This window comes from Falco biarmicus, chromosome 3 (genome assembly GCF_023638135.1).
Source record: "Falco biarmicus isolate bFalBia1 chromosome 3, bFalBia1.pri, whole genome shotgun sequence".
Taxonomy (NCBI): Eukaryota; Metazoa; Chordata; class Aves; order Falconiformes; family Falconidae; genus Falco; species Falco biarmicus.
Window position 1 is genome coordinate 110,124,534 of NC_079290.1, and position 20,156 is coordinate 110,144,689.

Genomic DNA, 20,156 nt, shown 5'->3' on the forward strand with positions numbered 1-20,156 from the left:
GTTTACAGCAACTGCGCCGCAAGTTGCAGCACGAGAAGAATGCACCAGACCTCAGAAAGCCCAGCTCTCCACATCTTTGTGGGGAAAAAAAGAAAATCCCACATCTATCTCCTTATTCTCTAAAATACCATTTTCATGCTCCTTGCAGTGCAGGGATGCAGTGCAGCCAAAAGACAGGGATATACGGAGCAAAGCTGGGTGATATTAAGAGCTGTAGCTCTGGTACAAAAGCAGCCCATCCTGTAAAACAAACAACATTCCAGCTTCTACCTCTCCCTTGCCTCTCAGGGTAAACCACAAAATTGCTTTAATTAGTCATCATGTTGGTGCCATGCTCCCCAGACTGCATGGAAAAAAAATAATCAGTATTTAAAATTAGTCACTCTTCCATCAAAAGATCAATATTTCTGGCACAACGGTCGACATTCCTCTGCTGCTTTTCCGTTTCTGCATTCCTGTGCCTTCTGACATCGTGTCCTGATTGTGGCCAGTTATTTAACCACATGAGTCATCGCCCTGCTATGATATTTGTAGGTTCATACGTTAGGGCTTAAAAAGAATTAGATGACTACAGCAAACATTATACCTGGTGTTCAGCTTTAAAAAAAAAAAAACCTATTCGTGAAGCATGTCTTCCAGTAAACCTGTACATTTAGAACTAAAAACCAGCACTACTGATATTGTATGATGTTCTGCAGCTTCAGTCAAATCCTTTAGAAAACCTACCGCTCATCCATAAAGTTTGTTATCAGTTGTATGATCAAAGACCTTGCCAAATACTCCCTCTCCATGAGACAACAGTAACTTCCATTAATTATTCCTTATCAAACAGTTTTTCTATTACTCCCTTCCGAACTGATAAGATGACACAGTGACCTCCAACTATTTAAAATTCTCTCGCTTGTCCTTTTATGCTCCATATGAGCATTTCTGGGATATTTCTAATAAATCCTGGAAAAGAGATAGCCCTAGCCACTTCTTTAATGCCAACAGGCAACAGTAGCTGACTTCAAACAACTCATGCCTGGTAGATGACGTCTTTCCACAAAAACTGGCAAATCACCCCTAAAAAAGGGGTTTGCAAGTCCTCCCTCACTGCCCTCTTCCCTGAACCTCCTGTTCCTGCTTCACCTCTGCTCACCGCATCTTAGTATTTTAGATCACAAACAGATATTCGGTTTGAATTTCTGCAGTTAATAATTTGTAGCTTCAGTTTAATATTGGAATCCACCCACGAACACCCAACACTCTGTTGTAGGGAAAGCAGATACAGCAGATGCAGAAACCTTAAAAAAAGCTTTAAAAAAACATAAATAATCAGTTTAAGTCAGCAAACAAGTTAATCCAGACTAGCCTTCTGGACATAAGGTGCATTAATAATGCTTCTGTAGCAACGGAGGGCTCACTAGAGCCAGGACACTGTCAAATAGCGAGGCTAATACAGATTACATGCTCCAAGGGCAGTGGCTTTAGCAAGACAACTCATTTTGTATCAAGTGTAACAGCAGCACGCTCAGAGGAAACCCCTGGTGGGCAGCAGAATAATTTGAAGAGCACACAGTGGTCTTTGGTGCAGTATTTGGGCCTTGTTCAGGTAATTTCTACTTAGCCCTTAAAGCTCATCAGTTGCCAAAAGGCTGCAAAAAATGAGGGGAATACACACACAAATCTGCAAGTCATTAATAAGCACTTTAACGCGGCCACTTAAAAACAAGCAATGAATAGTGGTGCCTTTTTTATTCTTTAGGAGAACAAGGAAATATTTGAAGAGCACAATGACTTCACCAGAGCTTCCTGTAGTGTCTCCTGAACTTGTCTTGGCAGAAAGCTGCACACTGGTTTCTTCATGAATTATTACTTGGGAATATGAAAATTTTATGCCTGCTTGCTCTTGGAATCGCGCGGCTTACACCACATATATTTACCTTTAGAAAAATGAAATTTGCTCCTCGGAAGAACTGCCTCCCAGAGGGCTCAGACCCAGCAACGAAGCCACAAAGACTGAATTTTTGTCATATTTGACTACATCACATGGCGGAGCAGGCTGAGGCAGCTCCATGCTATTGCAGTACAAATAACACATTTTATTTAAGTATCTTTCCCTCAATGGGAATGCTTTTCCTGTTCTCTTCCAGAAACTTGGAAGCAGGGCAAATTCACCCACACATTAAGCAGCATTGTCAACTGAATTGCTTACTTCTACCAGTGAATATGCTTACTTCTCACATGCAGCTCTCTGTTTTATTTTGAAGCCAGCCACACTCAGCCTTCCTCCAAATTATATTACTCACAGATATAGATGTTCTGCTGTAAAAGCAGCCAACGTACATCCCTGAGTGCCGTGGCTAGGCAAACTCATTGGCTTTGACAGTAATGACTTGAGTCTAGGGCTACGTGTGGTTTCTCTCAAAGAGGACACAGCTCACACTCGGAGCTGCGGAAAGGTGGCCGCATGTAAAATACACAAAACCAGCAAGCAAAACCCCCACCCCAGCTCCATTAACATTTCCTAGGAGCAATGAGGCAATAACTACTGCAAGCAGCCACTGAATCCTTCTTCTTGTGCAAAGTGCTTGTGTTGGCAGAGCTGCGCGTTACACCGACCTGTTGAAACACTTGCTGCAGCGGCAGGCACGTGCGGCACTGCTGCATCCCAAGTGATGCAGTGCAAACCCCTCGGTTGCAGCTTCCCGTTGCAAATCAAGGTGAGCAGAGCTTTCCCCAGCAGCTACTTACTGTGCGAGAAGCGTTGTGTGATGGGGGTGCCCGGGTAGGGGTAAGTGCGACTCTCCCACTGAATATTTCCTTCTTGCACTGCTTTGATAAAGCCATGATAACACTGATGGGCCACACCTAGGGAAAAACAAGATGTCAGCAAAATTTGAGGCAGGTTGGGAACAAACCGTGCCTGCACAGTTGCACAAGCAGCGTGACAGCAATTATAAAGAACCCCTGTATTTAGATTATAAATACACTGGTGGAAATTCAGAGGATTAAACAGAATAAAGAATGGGGACTCTGCAAATGGGGAAGTCAGCAACGTTCACTGAACTGATTCACCACATTTCCAGTATCTGTCAGCTGTAGCTTGGTAAAGCAAAGCTTTGTGAAAGGTAAACACGCATGATGCCTTAGCAGAGCTGGTTTTCAGCCTTCTTTGCTGCAACACAAACCTGCTGTCCCCTAATCACACCCCCTGAGAGGCAGCTGCCCTTCCCTTAACGGACCTTGGAGAACAAATAACATGCAATAATGAATTTTTAAGAGCATGCACGCAGCTACTGCAAAGGAATCTAAAATAAATGCGAGAGGAGACATCAGTGATAAAAGTCAGTGTGCCTTAGGTGAAAATATTCCTCCTTAGCTGTGTGAGGGAACAGATCTGGCTGACTACAGCTCCTCTGTGGAGCAGGCCAGCCTCAGAGCTGCAATTAATTCTGTGTATGGAGTACATATGTCTATGTTTGTGCTGAGAGGGGCCAGAGACTGCTCCCTGTGGAAAGAAAAGGGTCTGGTGAAGTTTTATGACTGCAGCAGCTCAACAGATGCTTGGTGGCATCCGCTACGCTACAGCGGCCCTAGCACTGAGGATGCCACAATCTGCCCAGATTTTTTTCCCAAGGATTTGTTTATTGAAAACCCAGTGCCAGGAACACCCCCAGTAAGAAATCACACTCCACGATATAAAGCAGGAAGTTGATGGTTTTTTTCTGATAAAAGAAAAAAAAAAAAAAAAAAAGAAAAAAGCCCAGGGTCCTTAAGCAGCCTGTCACCAAGACTCATGTGAGAAACAATCTGAACTATCGGATTTCATAGCAGATGTATCCTGACAAACAGGAAAAATGAATGAGAAAACAAATCCAGCATTTACCTCAAGTGACCTCTCTGCTTCATGGCACACAGGTTAGCAATTACACTCCCTTTTTTTACTATAGTTGCCACAAAAATGGCACAGCTGCCCAGCACCACTTCATCCCCTGAGACTCGAGACTCGGACTACTCACTCCAACACCACGTCGTGCCTCGGGCTGCTCAGCCCTCCCTTCCACTCCAGGGATGTTTCCCACAGTCTATTTTGGGGTGAATCACCAGGTGCTTGTTTGTTCCAGCTGCATCCTTTGCATCTCTTAAGGCTGCTCCAGGAACAAGCACGTGTGAGAAAGCACACCCAAGCTGCAACTCAAGGGCCATGGACACTTGAAAAAAAACCTTTCAACAGGGGTGTGGGCTGCTGCTGACCCAAAATTATGCAAAAAGAGTAATTTTGTGCAATGTTCGCTTCTGAAGCAGCTGTGTTTTTCTTAACCTCCAGCCTGTTAACGTCCAGGCAAGGCAGAAAATGCCTGGAATCTGAGCAATGCTTTCCCATGTGCAGAGAAGTCCATAAATTAGACATCACCCCACACACCCGCCAAAGGCGTTTCTCACCTGACACCCATTCTGCATTTTCCAGAGGAAACAAGTTACCCTCATGCAGCAGCGTGCCTCATTTCCTACCGATTTAACTGTGGTCTCCTTTTAAACTGCTTGTTTTTTAATGATGCTTGCAACCAAAGTGTATGTCCCCAACAGAAACATAACAGAAACCATTCAATATATTCAAAAAATACTGAAGCAGAGAGCTTTGTTTGTATCCTTGTCCAAACTTTACCTACCTATTTGTTGTAACATATATATCTAGCATTAAAATATTGCCATGAGGCTTCAGAATTAATGCTGCACAGAGGCAAAGCAAAGTATCTGTATCTCAGGGCTACTCTTTCAGGAAGTCTGAATATGCAGATCTATATTAATGTAGATTTTGTATACCACTTATCTTCAGCAGAGCTGTAAGAATCAGACATGGCTTTGTTTCCAGCCAAAAGCATAAGCTTTGGGAATGTTAATTACCGAGCAAGATGCAAACGAAGCACAATTACAGCCACGAAGCACAATTACAGCCACGTTAGACACGGCATGCCGGCAGTGGGGGCTGCTGCGTGGTGGAGGAAGCCTGAATGCCAGGCCAACAGCACTGCACGTCAGCTACGCACGGGGAGCTTTCAAAAGCGACATAAGTGAGCTGCTCCATCATGGGGGTTTTGGGGTTTCACTCTCTTATACTTCAAATGAGGTAGAGGGACTCAACTCTGCACCATTATTAGCAATACCTTGAGCAAAGCAAGCGACCCGATGGCTGTAGCTATTTTTCTGGCATTTTGTGTAAGTCAAATTTCTCAGTTTGAGGGGAAAACAATAGAGGAGGCTAACAAAAGAGCAGCTAGGATCCAAATCCGTGTTCCCACAATTAAAAAAATGCAGTCTCATTACAGCTATTTGTACCTTTGATTAGTCGATACCACTGTTTGCAGACAAGGGCAGCCGTTTTGTGCTCCTGATAGGGTGAAAGGAAGGAGAGAATATATTCCAAAACCTCTTCTGGGAGCTCCAGCATTGATCTGTTATGCCTGGTCTCCTCGACCTCCAGCTCAGCATGTGGCTCATCGTCTTGCTCCATCGTCCCTTCGACCACAGCGTCTTCTGGATCCACAGCCATAAAACCGTCATCTTCACTGTCCGAGGAACTGGCCATGGCATTCCACTTCACAGCTGCAAGGAGGTGGGGGGGCGGGGAAGAGACAACAGTAAGGTCACAAAGGAAATTAATAGCATCAGAAATACATCTGCTAACTCTGTATGTTACACCAAAGGTCTATGTCAGGCTCTACCCCAGCAAACTCCAAGTCAAGGACGTGGTTTTTGCACAGCTTTGAAGCAGGCTGAACACGGCTTAGGAACAAGCTGTTCTCCATCAGCGCAGCATTTTCCCAGGCCACTTCATCTCTCCCCACTCTCAGCCCTGCTGTTGCCTACAGACAGGTCCAGAGAGAGCAAAAAACCAGCACACTGGAGGAACAGCAGCCTCCTGAACCCCTGCTCCCTTGCTGAGCATGAGAGGCACCGTGCTGCCACACTGGTGGCCTGGGCTGGTTTGCACTGCAGAGCTGGGCAGTGACTGGGAAAGGGATCCCCACTGAATTGAGAGCAACCCAAGGCACGAAAGGATCGAAGGAACAGCTTTGGAACTCTTCCTCCCCTGCATAACCAGTTTTGCCAGTGAGCCTGCTTTATCTCAAGCAATTTCTCAGTAGCACACAGCGGGGGAAAAAACCCTGACCCATTCTCCCTTAACATTCCCTTTTTTTTGGTTGTTAAATACTTGCACACAGTTCTGGTAGCTGGTGAGGAAAGCAAAATCCCCACAGATTTACTGCTGCTGAAAGGCTGGAATATCCAATATTGTTATCTCCAGCGATTCAGAACAACTTGAGTATAAGGTAACATATCGATGACAGAAATATATCATGAAATAAATTCATCTTAACAAGTGGCTGCATCCAATGTGGCCAGCTGGCATCGTGTGCAGTTAAACCCATGCCCATTGCTGCAAAACAAATCCCTGGACCCTATTTCCTAGGAAGCAGCCAACCTATTCTGGGGAGAACAGCAAGAATTTTCCCTTCCAGTGCCACTGGGTGAAGACTAAGGGATGCAATGGCTCTGTGATTGCAGGCACTGATAGGTCACACCAAAATAACAGCTCATGAACATGACACGTGGACTTTCTTTTCCAGAAACTGCAACCACAAATTCCCTTTTTATCCTTTCCTAGCACAGCAGGTTGTAATGGAGGACCCACATGAGGGCAAGGTTTCAGCTCTTACATCGCTCAGCATGAGTTTCTCCCAACTTCACCAGGCAGAGGCTGCCCAGGCATCTCCAGGTCTCAGATTGACTGGGATGATGGGATGCAGATCACCGCAGTCCATGGGACAAATCCCATCCACAACAAGCCCAGGAAGCAAACCCACTCCTCAAGAGGGAAGACAAGACATGGCTTTTTGCCCAACACACTTAAATACAAGTTTATAGTACCTTATTTTTACCAAACTCTTAGTATCACAGAAAATACGGCTTGAAGGAATTTAAGTTACCTAGCTATCAGGAATAAACTAAAAAGCTTCCAGCGATGCAAACTCTACTGTCTTCCCTAGCTAAACCTAGGATTTTCCCATCCCAGCATGCATTGAGCCAAAGAGCCACGGGAATAACAGACAGCAGAGATGCAGAGCGGAAAAGCTTGCCATGACAACTAATTAATGCTCAGAAAAATTGCATTCGACAGCATTACTCTCCACTTTTGTCAGGTTCCTCAATGAAGCAGCTTCAGAAAATCCTAAGGGCTGTCAATCTTCAGTAGAAACGACGTCAAAATTAAACTTATAGTTATCAGCCTAACAGATGCTCTGCACATTTTCCCGTGTCAGAAATCCTTCTTAGAGTCAATGTTATGACAGAGAAAGGTTGAAACCCAAATGCTTTGACACAAGCGCTGCTGCTGCTGCCAGCAAACTGCATTACGCAGCAGATAATACACATATTCCCAAAGATTAAGAAATGGAAAACTAAAAAAGAAAAAGTGAAGCTGCACTAAAAAAAAGAAAAAAAAAATAATTTAAAAACCAGAAGGTTGGGTCTTTTTCCAAGCAAAAGCATCTATTGTCATGAAGCGCATGTGCTGATTTCCACCCTGACATGACAGGGCAGGAAGCCAAAGGCTGCCAGTACTCCAACCTTGGGATGCGGTTTTGCTCGAGCCAGGGAGGTTGGAGGAAGGAGGGTTGGTCCCTATCTCACAGCTTGGGAAAACAGAGCAGAACACCTACCCAGGCAGAGCAGAAGGCATTTCACACCCTGAAAACATGCTAGAAAACCAAACATAAGCACATTTGCATCCAGATCAGGTACAACAGGGCACCTGCGGGTGACAACACCGAACATAAGCCTCAGCTCGACAGGTTCACACAAGACATCTGTTGTGTTATTAAGGTTTAGAAGCAAAGATTATGTGTGTTTCCCAACAGCTTTTATTTGCCCTTTAAATAATGTCCAAAACCTACTGCAGGAAGTCTGCTGAGAAGTGCAGGAACGAATGCCTGGCTAGCAAGGTTTTTTTTCCAATTATTAAATCCCAATTTCAATCCTCTGGAGCGGGCTTGGGAACCACACAACATAGCAAGCTAATCACAGGCGCAAAACAGCTTAGGCGTTAGAAAAGCATCTCTAGGGCCAATTTTAAAAAGGCAGGAGGAGTAGCAAAATCCCTTGATGCCTCAAATAGCACATGCTCGTGCAGATCTGGGGATGGAGAAGCTGCACTGGGTTTTGTCTGGTCTTACCAGACCACTTGATAATATTACAAATATTCAAATGCATCTACTTTGCTAGATCCTTGTTTTCTAAACTTTTAGGCATCAACTTTGCACACTCATGATGTGTTATTTTTCTTAAGGAAAACAAGACTGGCAACAAACAACTCCCAAAAGGCAAGTTGCTGTCAAAATAACCCTTCAAGCCTGACCTGCCATGGATGCAGATTTTGCTCTCATGGCACGGAAACAGTGGGCTGGGAATAACTACTCCCAGACTGCAAAGCAGGAAAAGCCCTGTCCTATAACCCTGCTCCAACATCAAAAAAAGGAAAAAACCTCAGACAGTCAGTAAGAGAGAGCTAAAGCATCCCAACAAGCTCCTATTACCAATTATTCAGCAGATCCATGGGAGGAAATCCCATGCCAGTGTTTTTGCTAGTTATTTGAAGAGCAGAACAGAGTGCTTCTGTCCTGTTTGCGTTCAGGGGAGATGCAATAGGTGCTTTCTCACTCATCCTGGCTCTCCAGGTGCTCTATGCTTGTACCAGCCTGGGCTTCAATTTGTACACAGACTAAAATTAATCTCTGAGCACTCAAAAAGCTGCAGCAAAGTGATTTAAGCAGTCATCTCTCATCCAAAAGTATATGCAATTCAATTAACTCACTAAAACAGATCCAGGAGCCCCATTCTGCTTGGACTGATTGCTGCAAAGGCCAACACAAGTCCCTTGAAGCATCATATTTTGGACCCTACAGCCCTCCTGGTTGTGGAGAAGTGCCTTTATATTCCAGCAGCAGAGGTTTTACAGCGTTCAGAAATTTGCCTAAAGCCCTACCAAGGAGGAATTGCAGCTGCTTAAAATAACATGTAAAGAAACGCTAGAAGGGCAGCTGAAACAGAGCTCCACTAGCACTGATCAGATTTGCCTGGCCCTTCCTAAAAGCTGTGTGTCTGCCAGCTGGCAAAACGTTGTAACTCTTTTCTTCCTTTCACAGCATTTCAATTTTCCCTCTCTCCCCTCCTGAAATCATTTAAGAACCTGCCATTTATTCTGCTAAAGTAATTACCCACTGCAGTGGAACAAACAGATGAGGAATATTAAAATGCAGGCAAAAAAACCCACCAGGTTTAAGCACTTCTTGAAGCCTGGTAGTGACATCAGGCAGCCAGCTCCTGCAAACCCCCTCTTGTCCCAGCAAGGTTTTCCTACCTGCGAGCACCTCTCCTGGTCCCATTGACCCCAATTCACAGGCGTGGGTGGCATCGGTGGTTCCCATCCCGAGCTGCCTCCTCTTCTCCGCAACTCTCAGCTGTTTTAAGAAGTGCTTGAACCCGCAGGGTTTTTGACCTGGCCTTTTTTTTTTTTTTTCCTTTAAGTCAACAGATTTTAGGGGAAAAAGCCTCCAAGGGAAAGTTCTTGAATGAAAATAAGAGGCCGTGCAATAGTATTGAGTCAGAGCACATTATGCATAAGGGAATGCTCATTTTCACATGCCACAAAAAATTCTCTCTCCAAACATAATCATAGAAGCTATGTTCTCACCTGGGGGAAAAAAAAAATAATAAAGGTGTGTGAAAGGACCCAGCCCTGGCTGGCTGACTGCTGCAGCTGGAACGAGAAAGGGACTCTGCAGAACAGAACGGTTAATTGCACTTGGCAATCAGGAGCTACGGCGTTAATTTAGGGTTGGAAGATAGCAACTGCCTCTAACTCACTCCAGACTCTTCCTCATACTTTGCAACTGCTTATTCTGCTTGTCAACAGGCCCATCTGCACGGCAGGGTAGCATTTATGGGGACATTTAGACCTTTTAGGCTTATTCTCTTACCCAGTGTAAAAAAAAAAAAGCCTATTCCATCAGACACATTTAATAATAAGTCTTAGGCTGCTTTCCTTGAAAAAAATTTCCAATGGTATTGGGATGGGTTATTTTTGCACAGTATTTTATTGTTTGTCTCATGCAGCCATGCCACCAAGCACTTCAACAGCAGCTTCGCCCGCTTCAGTTTGGCTTTTGCTACTATCAGTTGCCCTACAGAAGCCCCGAGCCATTTTCTAGTGATGTAAAAGAAAAAATAAAGCACTATTTCCTAGGCAGAAGCACACTATTTTATGAAAGCAAGAGCACAGGGAGTGAAAGGTCTGTGGGAGCCACTGGATTCCGGGTAGGAATAAACGCTGTTCAGTAAGATGTTGTTTCCAGTCCCCCAAAACTTGCACCAGTTAGAGCTGACCCCTTTGAAAATCAACTGCTAGAGAAGTTCAAGAATGGAAAGAAAAAGCTGATTTTAGTCAGCAAAAAGAAAACAAAGCCTCTGGGAAACCAAACGATGAGCAATATCCTGTCTGTGCTGTCATTGAGCATCGCACCCAGATGAAGGAGCAAGACCTCAGGGATACCTACAGCATGCTTTTCTTCTTATCCCTGCAAAACAGGCAATTACAAGTTCTTTGAAGCACAGCGTTTCCTTTTTTTTTTCCCTTTAGCCGCCCTTCAACAGGAAATTGTTTTTTTTTTTCTTTCATATGAGACCTAGCTTCGCCCATGAAAATAAAGGTTTCCTAAACTCCATCTGCAAGTTTGAAAAGTCAAATCTGTATCTTTCAGTATTACCTCCCTGCCTTGTGTTTTCCCTGTTAAACCAGTATTTTTATAGACTCCAGAGACAAATTCAAAATTACATGACTTCATTTTACAGTGCCATATAACCTGGTCCATGCTGCAATGAAACAGCATGATTGCAACTGAATTTTAATTGATTATTGTAATAAAAAGGTTTAAAGTTACCAGAAATCCCTCCTTCCCTCCCGACGATGATGAGCTAACCTTCAGCTACTCCAGATCCCTGCTCATTTTTATTGTAAACTTTCACCAAAAAAACCAGTAATAACACTGCACAGTAAGATTTACTGCCCAATCAGCACAGCAACTAAAAATAAATTACGCCTAATCTTTCTTCCTACAAAATGAGAGAAAATTTGAGGTTTTTTCTGGATTTATTATAGGAATACAAACCTATGCAGCACATTTTATATACTTGTTATTAGTGTACAGCTCATGACAACAAGAGGAAACAGCCGAGTTTCATGACTCCGCACTTCAGGTGTACACAGCAAAATCTGTCATTCGAATTTGCTTATGGAATAAACAGGACAAAACCTCAGAATTGGCCTAGAAGCTTAATAAAATATTAACAAATCAAGAACTAGACCAAAAAGTGAGGGCACCATCTCCAGATATCCCTGCAGAATGCTGCTAAACAAGGAGAGATCTCCAACATCCAACAACCCCCCCCATCCACAACAAATGGGATTTGGAGGCTTCCTAATTCCTTTTGACAGCATTATTACACTTAAAACAGCTTAACTTCTTTAAAACCTGTCAAAATCTGGCTTGATAAGCACTAGCAGCACAAAAGCAGCTGGTATATTTCTTATTGAGGTACCACTTGAGCTCACACACATGCTGTTGGCCAGCGATCTGCAAATTTAATCATACTGGGCATTAAATACATTTGCCCTTAAGTTTAAAAAGTGATCCAGGTGGGCCAGGCATCTGTACATGGGGCACCACGCTCCTTCAGTTTCCTCAATAAAAATTCGGGCTTCCACGTGCACGTCTCCAACTCTGCAACCTCATTAATTGCTCGATGACATGACATCCCTCCTCCAACCAAGCCAAAAAAATCAGCAAGTCTGAAAATCAACCCTAGCTGGGGTTCTCCAAATGTAGGACGGGTCATTCCAGCAACTCAGACCCACATTGGGCCTGTTTGGAAAATTACACTCTGGTGTAATAATTGGTGGGTCTGTATCTAGGTTTGCTCTTGTGATTCATCCCCTCTACTGAAATCACCCTAAATTTTGCAGGGCTGTAAATAATTAGTATTTGGGGCTCACATACTCCCTCTGCCGGCTCCCTGCGAGCCGCTAATTAAAATGATTCCCGCCTGAACGTTTTCCTAGCAAAACAAATAATCATGATTCATTTCAGAAAGAAAGGCAAAACTGCATGCTAGCCAGAAAACGCGAATGATCCCTAAACAAGGAAATGAAAGGCTCTGAGACTTGGAAATAGAGGATTTTACAAGAAAACGTGTAGATGCTTCTCCCGCTGTAACATGAGCTGTCTAAGGACGAACAGTTTGCACAGCGGCTGCCTGGATAAAAACAACTGATGTGATTTTCGGTACCTATCCAAACCTGCCTGCACTGATTCATCAGCAACAACTCCTGCTCAATAAATGCCAAGCAAACACACAACAGCAGGTCCTGGAAATAGTTGTCACCTCTCTCCTCTGTTAAAATAGCGTAGCAGGTCTCAAGCTTGCGGGCAGCACTTGGAAAGCTGCAGTTAAATTAATTATTTTGAGAACAGCCTGTAAAAATGACACAGCACTCCTTACTTTCTACAGACATCTCTTAAACATCCCAAATCCGCTAAAATTGGCTAATCTGTACACAGGTTTCAGGCAAATGAAGGCAAATTTACAGCTGAACCATGAGGAAAAGACATGCTACTGGTCTAAAAACCAGTTCAGTTTTGACTGTATGAAAAATATATCTGAAAACACACCTCTGAAACATCGTTTCTGTATTTACATTTCCAGACAGCCCAATGCCCATTTCTATCACCAAGCTGACCAGATAAACTATTCAGGCAAAATAATTGCATGTAAACCATGGAAATATCTTAGAGAAGTGTTTGCTAACAAAACTAGGAGGTACCTGTACATATTGGGTGGTTTAATTCCCAACTTTTTGACAGACTGCATTAGAGGCAGCTATTCAGTGCGGTTGGGATTATTTTTTAAAAAAAGAAAAACTTTCTTTGCACAGCATAACCCAATGAATCCAAACAGCTGCTCCCAACACAATTCCCACTAAACTGCTGCCCACACGGAGGAAACCACAGTCCCCGAGGTGCCCACGTGTCAAGCAAACACTGCCACAGGAAAGCAGCCCGCAGCAAGTGTCAGAGTCTGACCTGGCGCACGGCTTCCTTGGCTGGGAAAGCCCTGGATCGCATCCACCTCCTCCAGCTCAGCCAGCAAAACAGGCAGCTCGGGAAGCAGCAAAAATGTCATTTCCTACTGGTGCATCGCTTGTGGGTGAGCCCCTGCTGCCTGCAGCATTGGACTTGGGGGGGTGTCAGACCTTTTTCCTCCCCCATAGCTCCTCTGATCTCCAGGATTTTGAGCTTTCTTGCCTTCAGCAAGGGTGCCCACAGGGTCTTTCGTCTCCCTTTCCTGTCCTGTGAAACTTGGGGCAACTCAGGATCTTTGAGACCTTTATCCTTTCATTGAATCAGGCAGGAAGGGGCGACAGGGTCAGGGAATTAGCGTGAGAGGGAGAGCAAACTGCAGAAGCTTTGCTCCCAGGAAAATAACCCTGGCAAGAGCTCATCGAGAGACAGACACATGCTGCTCCACACGACTTCCGTCAGAAACTACCAGCACCTTAAGAGACTTAAATAATCAGCGTTAATACCCACACTGCAACATTGTCCATGTAAATGAGGCAATCTCTTGTTGCTTTAAGCAGTAGGACAACCAGTCAAGATTCAGGTTTCTAACACCACTGCAAGATTCCTGCTTAACGTTTTGCTGTGGGAACAAAGAATGAAGTTTTAACGCTCAGGAAAATTAAATTAAGCCAATGCCAGGTCAAGGTCAGGGTTTACCAGCAGGGCAACTTGTCATGCAAGCTCTCACATTCAAGCTTCTAGTTACCCCCCAAAACATGGTCTTTGGCTTAGCACATGCATGTGCTGGAGGAGGGGTGGGGAAGAATTTCCTTTTTGCAATAAACAAAGTTATTCTGCACCCTAAATTCACAAACCACATCGTTCCCCTATCCACTAAGAAATAAGTCATGAGCACCACTGAGACATTCAATCTGAAATGAAGACAAGCTCAAGGGTACTGACTTTCAGGACAAAAAAAAAAAAAAAAAAAAAAAAAAAAGAGGATGCACTGGAAAAAGCCGTGTATTAGTGTAGACCCGGGGTAGCCAAGGTTTAATTTAAATCGATATCTACTGCTTTCAGATGGACTGCTGACTTCGCAGCAGTGCGCTGATAGAATGTTTTTTTTCTTTGTTAGCAAGCAGGGTACCAAGATATCTAATACCATCTTGACACGGACATTATCAGCGTATGAGCACTGCAAACGATGCTTTCCTCCTTATCTTAACTCCTAGCAGATGAGCTGCTCAGCTGTAACACGTATTGTGTGTCTAACACACTAAAAGCGTGTTTTCGCCATGTCCACTCACCTAATCGCATCAAATAAATTTGTATGCCACCTTCAAACCAGTTTCTGTAATTCCTGGTGCAAAGCCTTTGATGAAAGCTGCCAACTACAGAGTTAACCATCTAGCAAATATTGCCCAGGAGCAGGCCTGGATCACACCAAAGGGAATTTAAAGGCAGATCTGTTTGCTAAACAGGCATTGCAACAATACAGAAAAAATTTTCTCTCTCTCACCCGTGGAAAAAAAAAAAAGAAAAAAAAAAAGGAGTTTACACTGATAGATACGAATCCGGCAGTGTAGCACATACCTGCCCAACACAACCTCAAATGCCTTTACAAAAGCAGTGTCGACGGGTGTCCCAGTGCCTGGCTCATTAAGCACCACAGTGGTAATTAACCCCATTTTATAGGTAAAGGCACAAAAGCACCAAGAAGCTGAGGTCAAGCAAGCCCTCAACAGCACTGGGATTACAATACCAGAGGTTTCTGGCTCTCTGACCTGTGCTGAAGAAATTAGGCCACGGCCTCTCCTGAGTTAAGATGAACGTGCAGATAGCACCAAGAGCTGTGTTTTATTTTTGAAGAGCTGGAAACAAAGATACACCAATCAAAACAAAAAAGTGATGGAAAAAGAGTAAGATTCATGAAAAGCAAGCACTGAGCTTAAGCACTTGTCTCGACACCCATGAAGAGGGCTTGAGCGTATAGACTCAGAATACGCAGAATTAATCACTGGGGTTTTTTTAGCAGGTGTTAACAAGCAAGGGCAAACACCCATCAGTCTCTGCAAATACAAGACTATGTAGCCCCTGATCGCACTGTGCAATGTGGATGGAGAGAAGAACGGTACCCTAAAGGTTCACGAGCACGAGATGCACATGTTGGCGAAGGGCAGAGCCCAGCAAAGGGGCAAAAATCAGCTTCAAGGTGGGACTGACTTTGAGGCAGCGTGTCTTCTCATTGCTGAAAATCCCGCAGAGCTGTCAGTAGCTCGGTGACTGGCAGTCTAGACAGCGTCTCTTTTATTTGCTATCAATATGGTGCTGGCAGTGAGCACCGGGAGAGCTCTTCTCCTAGTATTAAAGCTTCTGCTAAACACATTTTTTTCCCATAAACCAGCATCTTGGTGGGGGAAAATCTCAACCAGCTCCCAGCAAACAGCGATGTCATTTCAAGTGAGCAACAGAGGATCCCTTTAAACCCTTCAGGAGGTAAAGCAGATGGGAAGGGAAGAATAAACACTTTCCTCTTTGGTGACATGAGTGTGCAAAACAGCCTGCAGGGTGGTGGCAATTGCAACGCTGTTATTATAAAACAGGAAGGACTGCTCTGCGTTCCCCCTGACCCCAAGGCTTTAGAGTACAAAGAAACAGGGCTAAAGCCACAGGGAAGACCCCCACGCTTCTATGTGAGGGGTTGCAAACAGCACTGGCACCACCACCAAGCAGATCTTGCAAGCCACCTGCAGGAAAATACAACCCAGGAATTGCCATTTAAAATAGATTTCACAAAAGCTAGTTTGACCCACCCAGCAGGCTGGATGAGGATTTGCTGCAGTTTCCACACATTTTGAGAATTTGCATTTCTTTTTGTAGTGTTTTTTTATTTATTCCCCAGCTAATGATAAAGGCAATGCATTGAGAAGCCAGAGCGCTGCAAGTCAGGGATGCACCACCACTGAGAAAAGCAAGGGTTATCTTTCTATCCTACATGACACATCTCAAGACTAGCTGTTTAGTGAGGCTTAAAAACACTAGATATTAAATACTAAGAAAGAGAAGACAAAAAAAAGAAAATAAGTCAAATCCACACTATGTTAATAAACAAATAAATTCAGGAAAATTGTGCTAATTTCAAATTCATCCCTACCTCATCATCAAATATGCAGCTTTCCCCAGCAGCCCAAGACCTCCCCTCATTAACATCCCAAACGAGCACTCCTGCCACCCCACCAGGCACCCCTAACTGATAAGCACAGCCTGGCTTTGTGCCGGGCACGAAAGCAGGGCAAACCAATATTGTCCCATGTTATGAAGCCCTGAGATTTCATAGCATCCAAGAGTCAGGTACAGAGCGGGCTAAAGCATCCCACACATCCCCTCCCGAGCCACAATGCGTGTCCATGTCTGCAGGATGGGTTGCTGCTGCTCCAAAGCCTGAAGGTCCGGCGGGTTTGCAGGAGACCCCGGCAGCAGTCTCAATGAGGAAAGAAAACAGCCAGCCTAAAAACAAATGCAGGAAGAGCACGCATTCAACAGCTCAGATTAAAGGTGGCTGCCCGATGGAGGAACTGAACTAAATAATTGCAGAATGGATGCAACAACAATGGTACAAAAGTAGCTGCTATTTGGTTCTCTCGTTAAAGGTGTTTTGGGCAGGCGCCTTCACATGCTGGCAAAAGGATCCAATGTGCATCTCATACCAGTAAGAAGAGGAAAAAAAAAAAAAAAAAAAAAAAAGAAGAGATTCAACTGAAAATATTTGACTTTTGCAGACTTAGGCTTTTTGAACAGGCTCAATGCCCTGCACACAGACAGCCCCTTCCTTGGAAGCTGACTGTGAGGATAAGTGCACCTAAGGGGTTCGTCATCCTTCTTGATGTATAGATAAATCACTTGTATCAATGCAGGCTCTCCAACCTGACAAAAAGCCAGCTGAAATGATTAACACATATCATGGATTCCCCGATGTAAAATGTTTTGGGACAGACAGCTTCTTCCCGCAGTTACCTCGACTTAACAGCGAGTTTTTTACATTTATGAGAAGCTTTTTATCCCAAACACCCAAAATCGCTCAGCAAACCACAGATGATCTTTGGCTCACTGAAATGTGTCATGTGCAGACAGACCGTACAGTCACTAGTGGCAAGAGCAATAATTTCTGCAGCTTCATGGGGAGCTTTGCTTAGGCAGAACATATATCACAAAATACCGATTTTGCTAAGGTTATCATACATTTTTGGTAATGATTTGCAGCATTCTGTGACAGCCCCTTGCTTTTACACCTCACATATGAAGCAGCCTGGCAGCACAACACCTCCTAACACCGTCTCTTCACAACCAACTCAAATAAAAGCAGCTTTTCACCAAACACAACTTTGCCATGGAGACCAGGGGTACCCTCAAACACATCCCAAAGCACTGATGGGGCCATCAACACTGATCTGAGGTTTGACAAGACCAGGGGTGGAAGGGAGCATTACCACAGCACATCAATATTAACCTAACAAGATGCCCCAAACAAATTCAAGTAGCTCTACCAACTTACCTTAAGCCTTCAAAAGCTCATATTACTACAAAATTTGCCCAAGCAGGGAACAAAGTAAGCCAGACAAGTGTTTCAAAATTAGTCTGAAAACATATGAAGAGATACAGTGTGTCTAAATTGCAAGTCACTGTTGCCTGAACTAAGTTAAGTAGGGGGGAAACAAACATTAAGTCACAGAGGTTTCAGTAGTGTTCAGCTGGCAAAGACAAATATTTTTAAAATTGCCATAGAAATGGGGAAGCGAATACAGTCCACAGCATGGTCTGATGTTCTCATTGAGCTTTGGTTAATGCAGCTCTTGAAGGCAAGAGCCACGTTTTCTCACACTCGTTGCTCAACACAAGCCACAATTTTCGATGCGGATGTGTCAACCCACTCATTTAATCTAAGGCACAAACGAGTTCAAAAAGGATTTTGACCTGAATTTCTAAACTACATCAAAAAGCTGCATTAGCTGTTAACGACAGCACAGCCCAGATACCTTGACGCATCTCTCTGGGACATCAACAACTGCAGATGGTCCCACTCAGATCAGAAAACATACTCCAAAAGGAGCTCTTACCTGGAGAAACACCCATGGAACACATTATCAGGGCCACCAGAGTCCTTTTTCACAGGCTTTTATCTAGATTTGGACCAAATCTGAGCCTAGCTCTGGCTCTAACACCTTCTCTAAGTTCTCACAGACATCCCCATGCGATGCTGTATTTCAAAAGCCAAGGCTCAAAGCTCACTTACGTTCAACTTTAAAGAATATTTCTCAGGGCAAAGCCTGAATCAATGTTTTACAAAGCCTGCCATGACTAAATACACAGGGAAAAATAACTTCCCTCGGAGGCGTAGCTCTGTTTATACAGAAAGTGGGAACCTTTTCCAGCAGCAGTCGCTCACATCCTGTGGAAGTGGCTGGAATCGGCAGCGGGCGAAGCTGGCTGCACCGAAACCCAATGCCTCTTTGAAGTCCTGAAAACAGACCTTCACAAACCAGTTGTGCACTGGGAACACACAGAGAACAGACCACCCCCATCCTCCCACTCCAAAGCTACAGCTAGTGTCACTCCTTCTGTTAAAAGTGAAGATTTTACACACTAAATTTCGTGAGATTAAGGACAAGATAGTGGAGCGCATCCCTGCTATCCTTGGGAACAAACTCCCGCCTTCAGAAGGTGCCCCACGCAGCAGCTAGCAATACCAGCAGCTTGAAACCCCCAAGTCAAAGTTAACACACGTTCAACAGCAGCAATAAACCACCCCGATCCTTATACCAACCACAGGCAGGACAATAACATTTGTTCTGCAGGCAAGATTTCTTCTTGGGCTTCTCCGACAGCCAAAGACAAAGAAAATTTGAGTCCCAGAGACTAAAAGCTGCAGTAAACTCAAATTAAAATTTTAAATTACACATACTGCCTGTAAGAGTCCACAAGAGTAAATGAGCGCAGGTTTGGAAACCAGCACAATAATAAAACCATGCGGTGCCTTTCAAACCCAAGTGCTTCACTTGCCACTGTGGAAAAAATGCTGCTTGGGCGGAGTCACCCATCAGTTAAAATACCAGGTAACACAGCAGGAAAAACACACACAAACACCTTCGCAATTCTGCTTCTGCTAGAAGCATGCACGTACAAAAGCCCTGGTGAACAGGATTGAACCCGATACAGTAACAACTGTAATTTCTCCCTCTGCAAGAGATGTATCATCCTGCCTTGGGAATAGCCTAGATTCCTGCCCAGGATTTTGTTCTCTTCTCTCCCAATTCCGACACCAGGGAAAGACTGACCCCAGGCAAACCTGAGGGACCTGGTATTTGGCCTCTCTCAGGCATGAGCGTAAGGAAAAAGAAGGAGAGATGGTGGTGGCGACATGCATGGCCACGGAAATGAGGAAATAACAGCAAGTCTCTTAACTCTTGAATTAACAGCTGGCTCGGAGATTTGACTTTCTGGAAGGGCCAAGCCCAGGCTGCGACTGCTGCGTTGCAATACCAAGCAATTAGTTAGGGCACTGCAGCAGCATCACCAGTTCGGGGCTTCATGAGGCCACGTGCAAGGCAGCGGATTGATTCAGGCATTGGGCTCCTTCACTTTTGAAGGCAGGGTGGGTAAAGACATCGTGACATTGTTACACCCAGGTTACAAATTTAGGTCAGCAGCACCTCAAATGTAATTTATTTTAATTCGTGTCCCCTTTAGTAAAGGGGGGGACTTTCAGCTGCTGACCTACAGCATGAGCTGGTCTCACCAGTGATAATTAAATCCATTATAATACAAACAACATCCCCAGCGATCAACCGGGTTATCTTACAAACAGGACACAGTGCCCATGTAACAAACCAATTCACTGTACTGCAGACAAGCATTTCAGTTTGCACGACTTCCCTTTTGTTCTTCCTCCAAGCATTAATTAAGAATTTAGCTTATTAAAAGCAAGGTACCAAGGCT

General features: G+C 44.3%; 1 protein-coding gene across 2 annotated transcripts in view; it reads right to left on the minus strand.

Moving 5' to 3' along the window:
- FBXO42 (F-box protein 42) overlaps positions 1-20,156 on the minus strand; it is a 48,265-nt gene that overhangs the window by 26,966 nt on the left and 1,143 nt on the right. Inside the window, exons 2-4 of one of the 2 annotated variants that reach the window (XM_056332372.1) lie at positions 9,404-9,736; positions 5,323-5,589; positions 2,737-2,853 (exon numbers count right to left, since the gene is read on the minus strand). In XM_056332372.1, the coding sequence (XP_056188347.1) occupies positions 2,737-2,853; positions 5,323-5,589; positions 9,404-9,470 (451 nt within the window). In that variant the 5' untranslated portion in view covers positions 9,471-9,736. The remainder of the gene's footprint in view (positions 1-2,736; positions 2,854-5,322; positions 5,590-9,403; positions 9,737-20,156) is intronic. The other variant, XM_056332373.1, reaches the window with a different exon arrangement.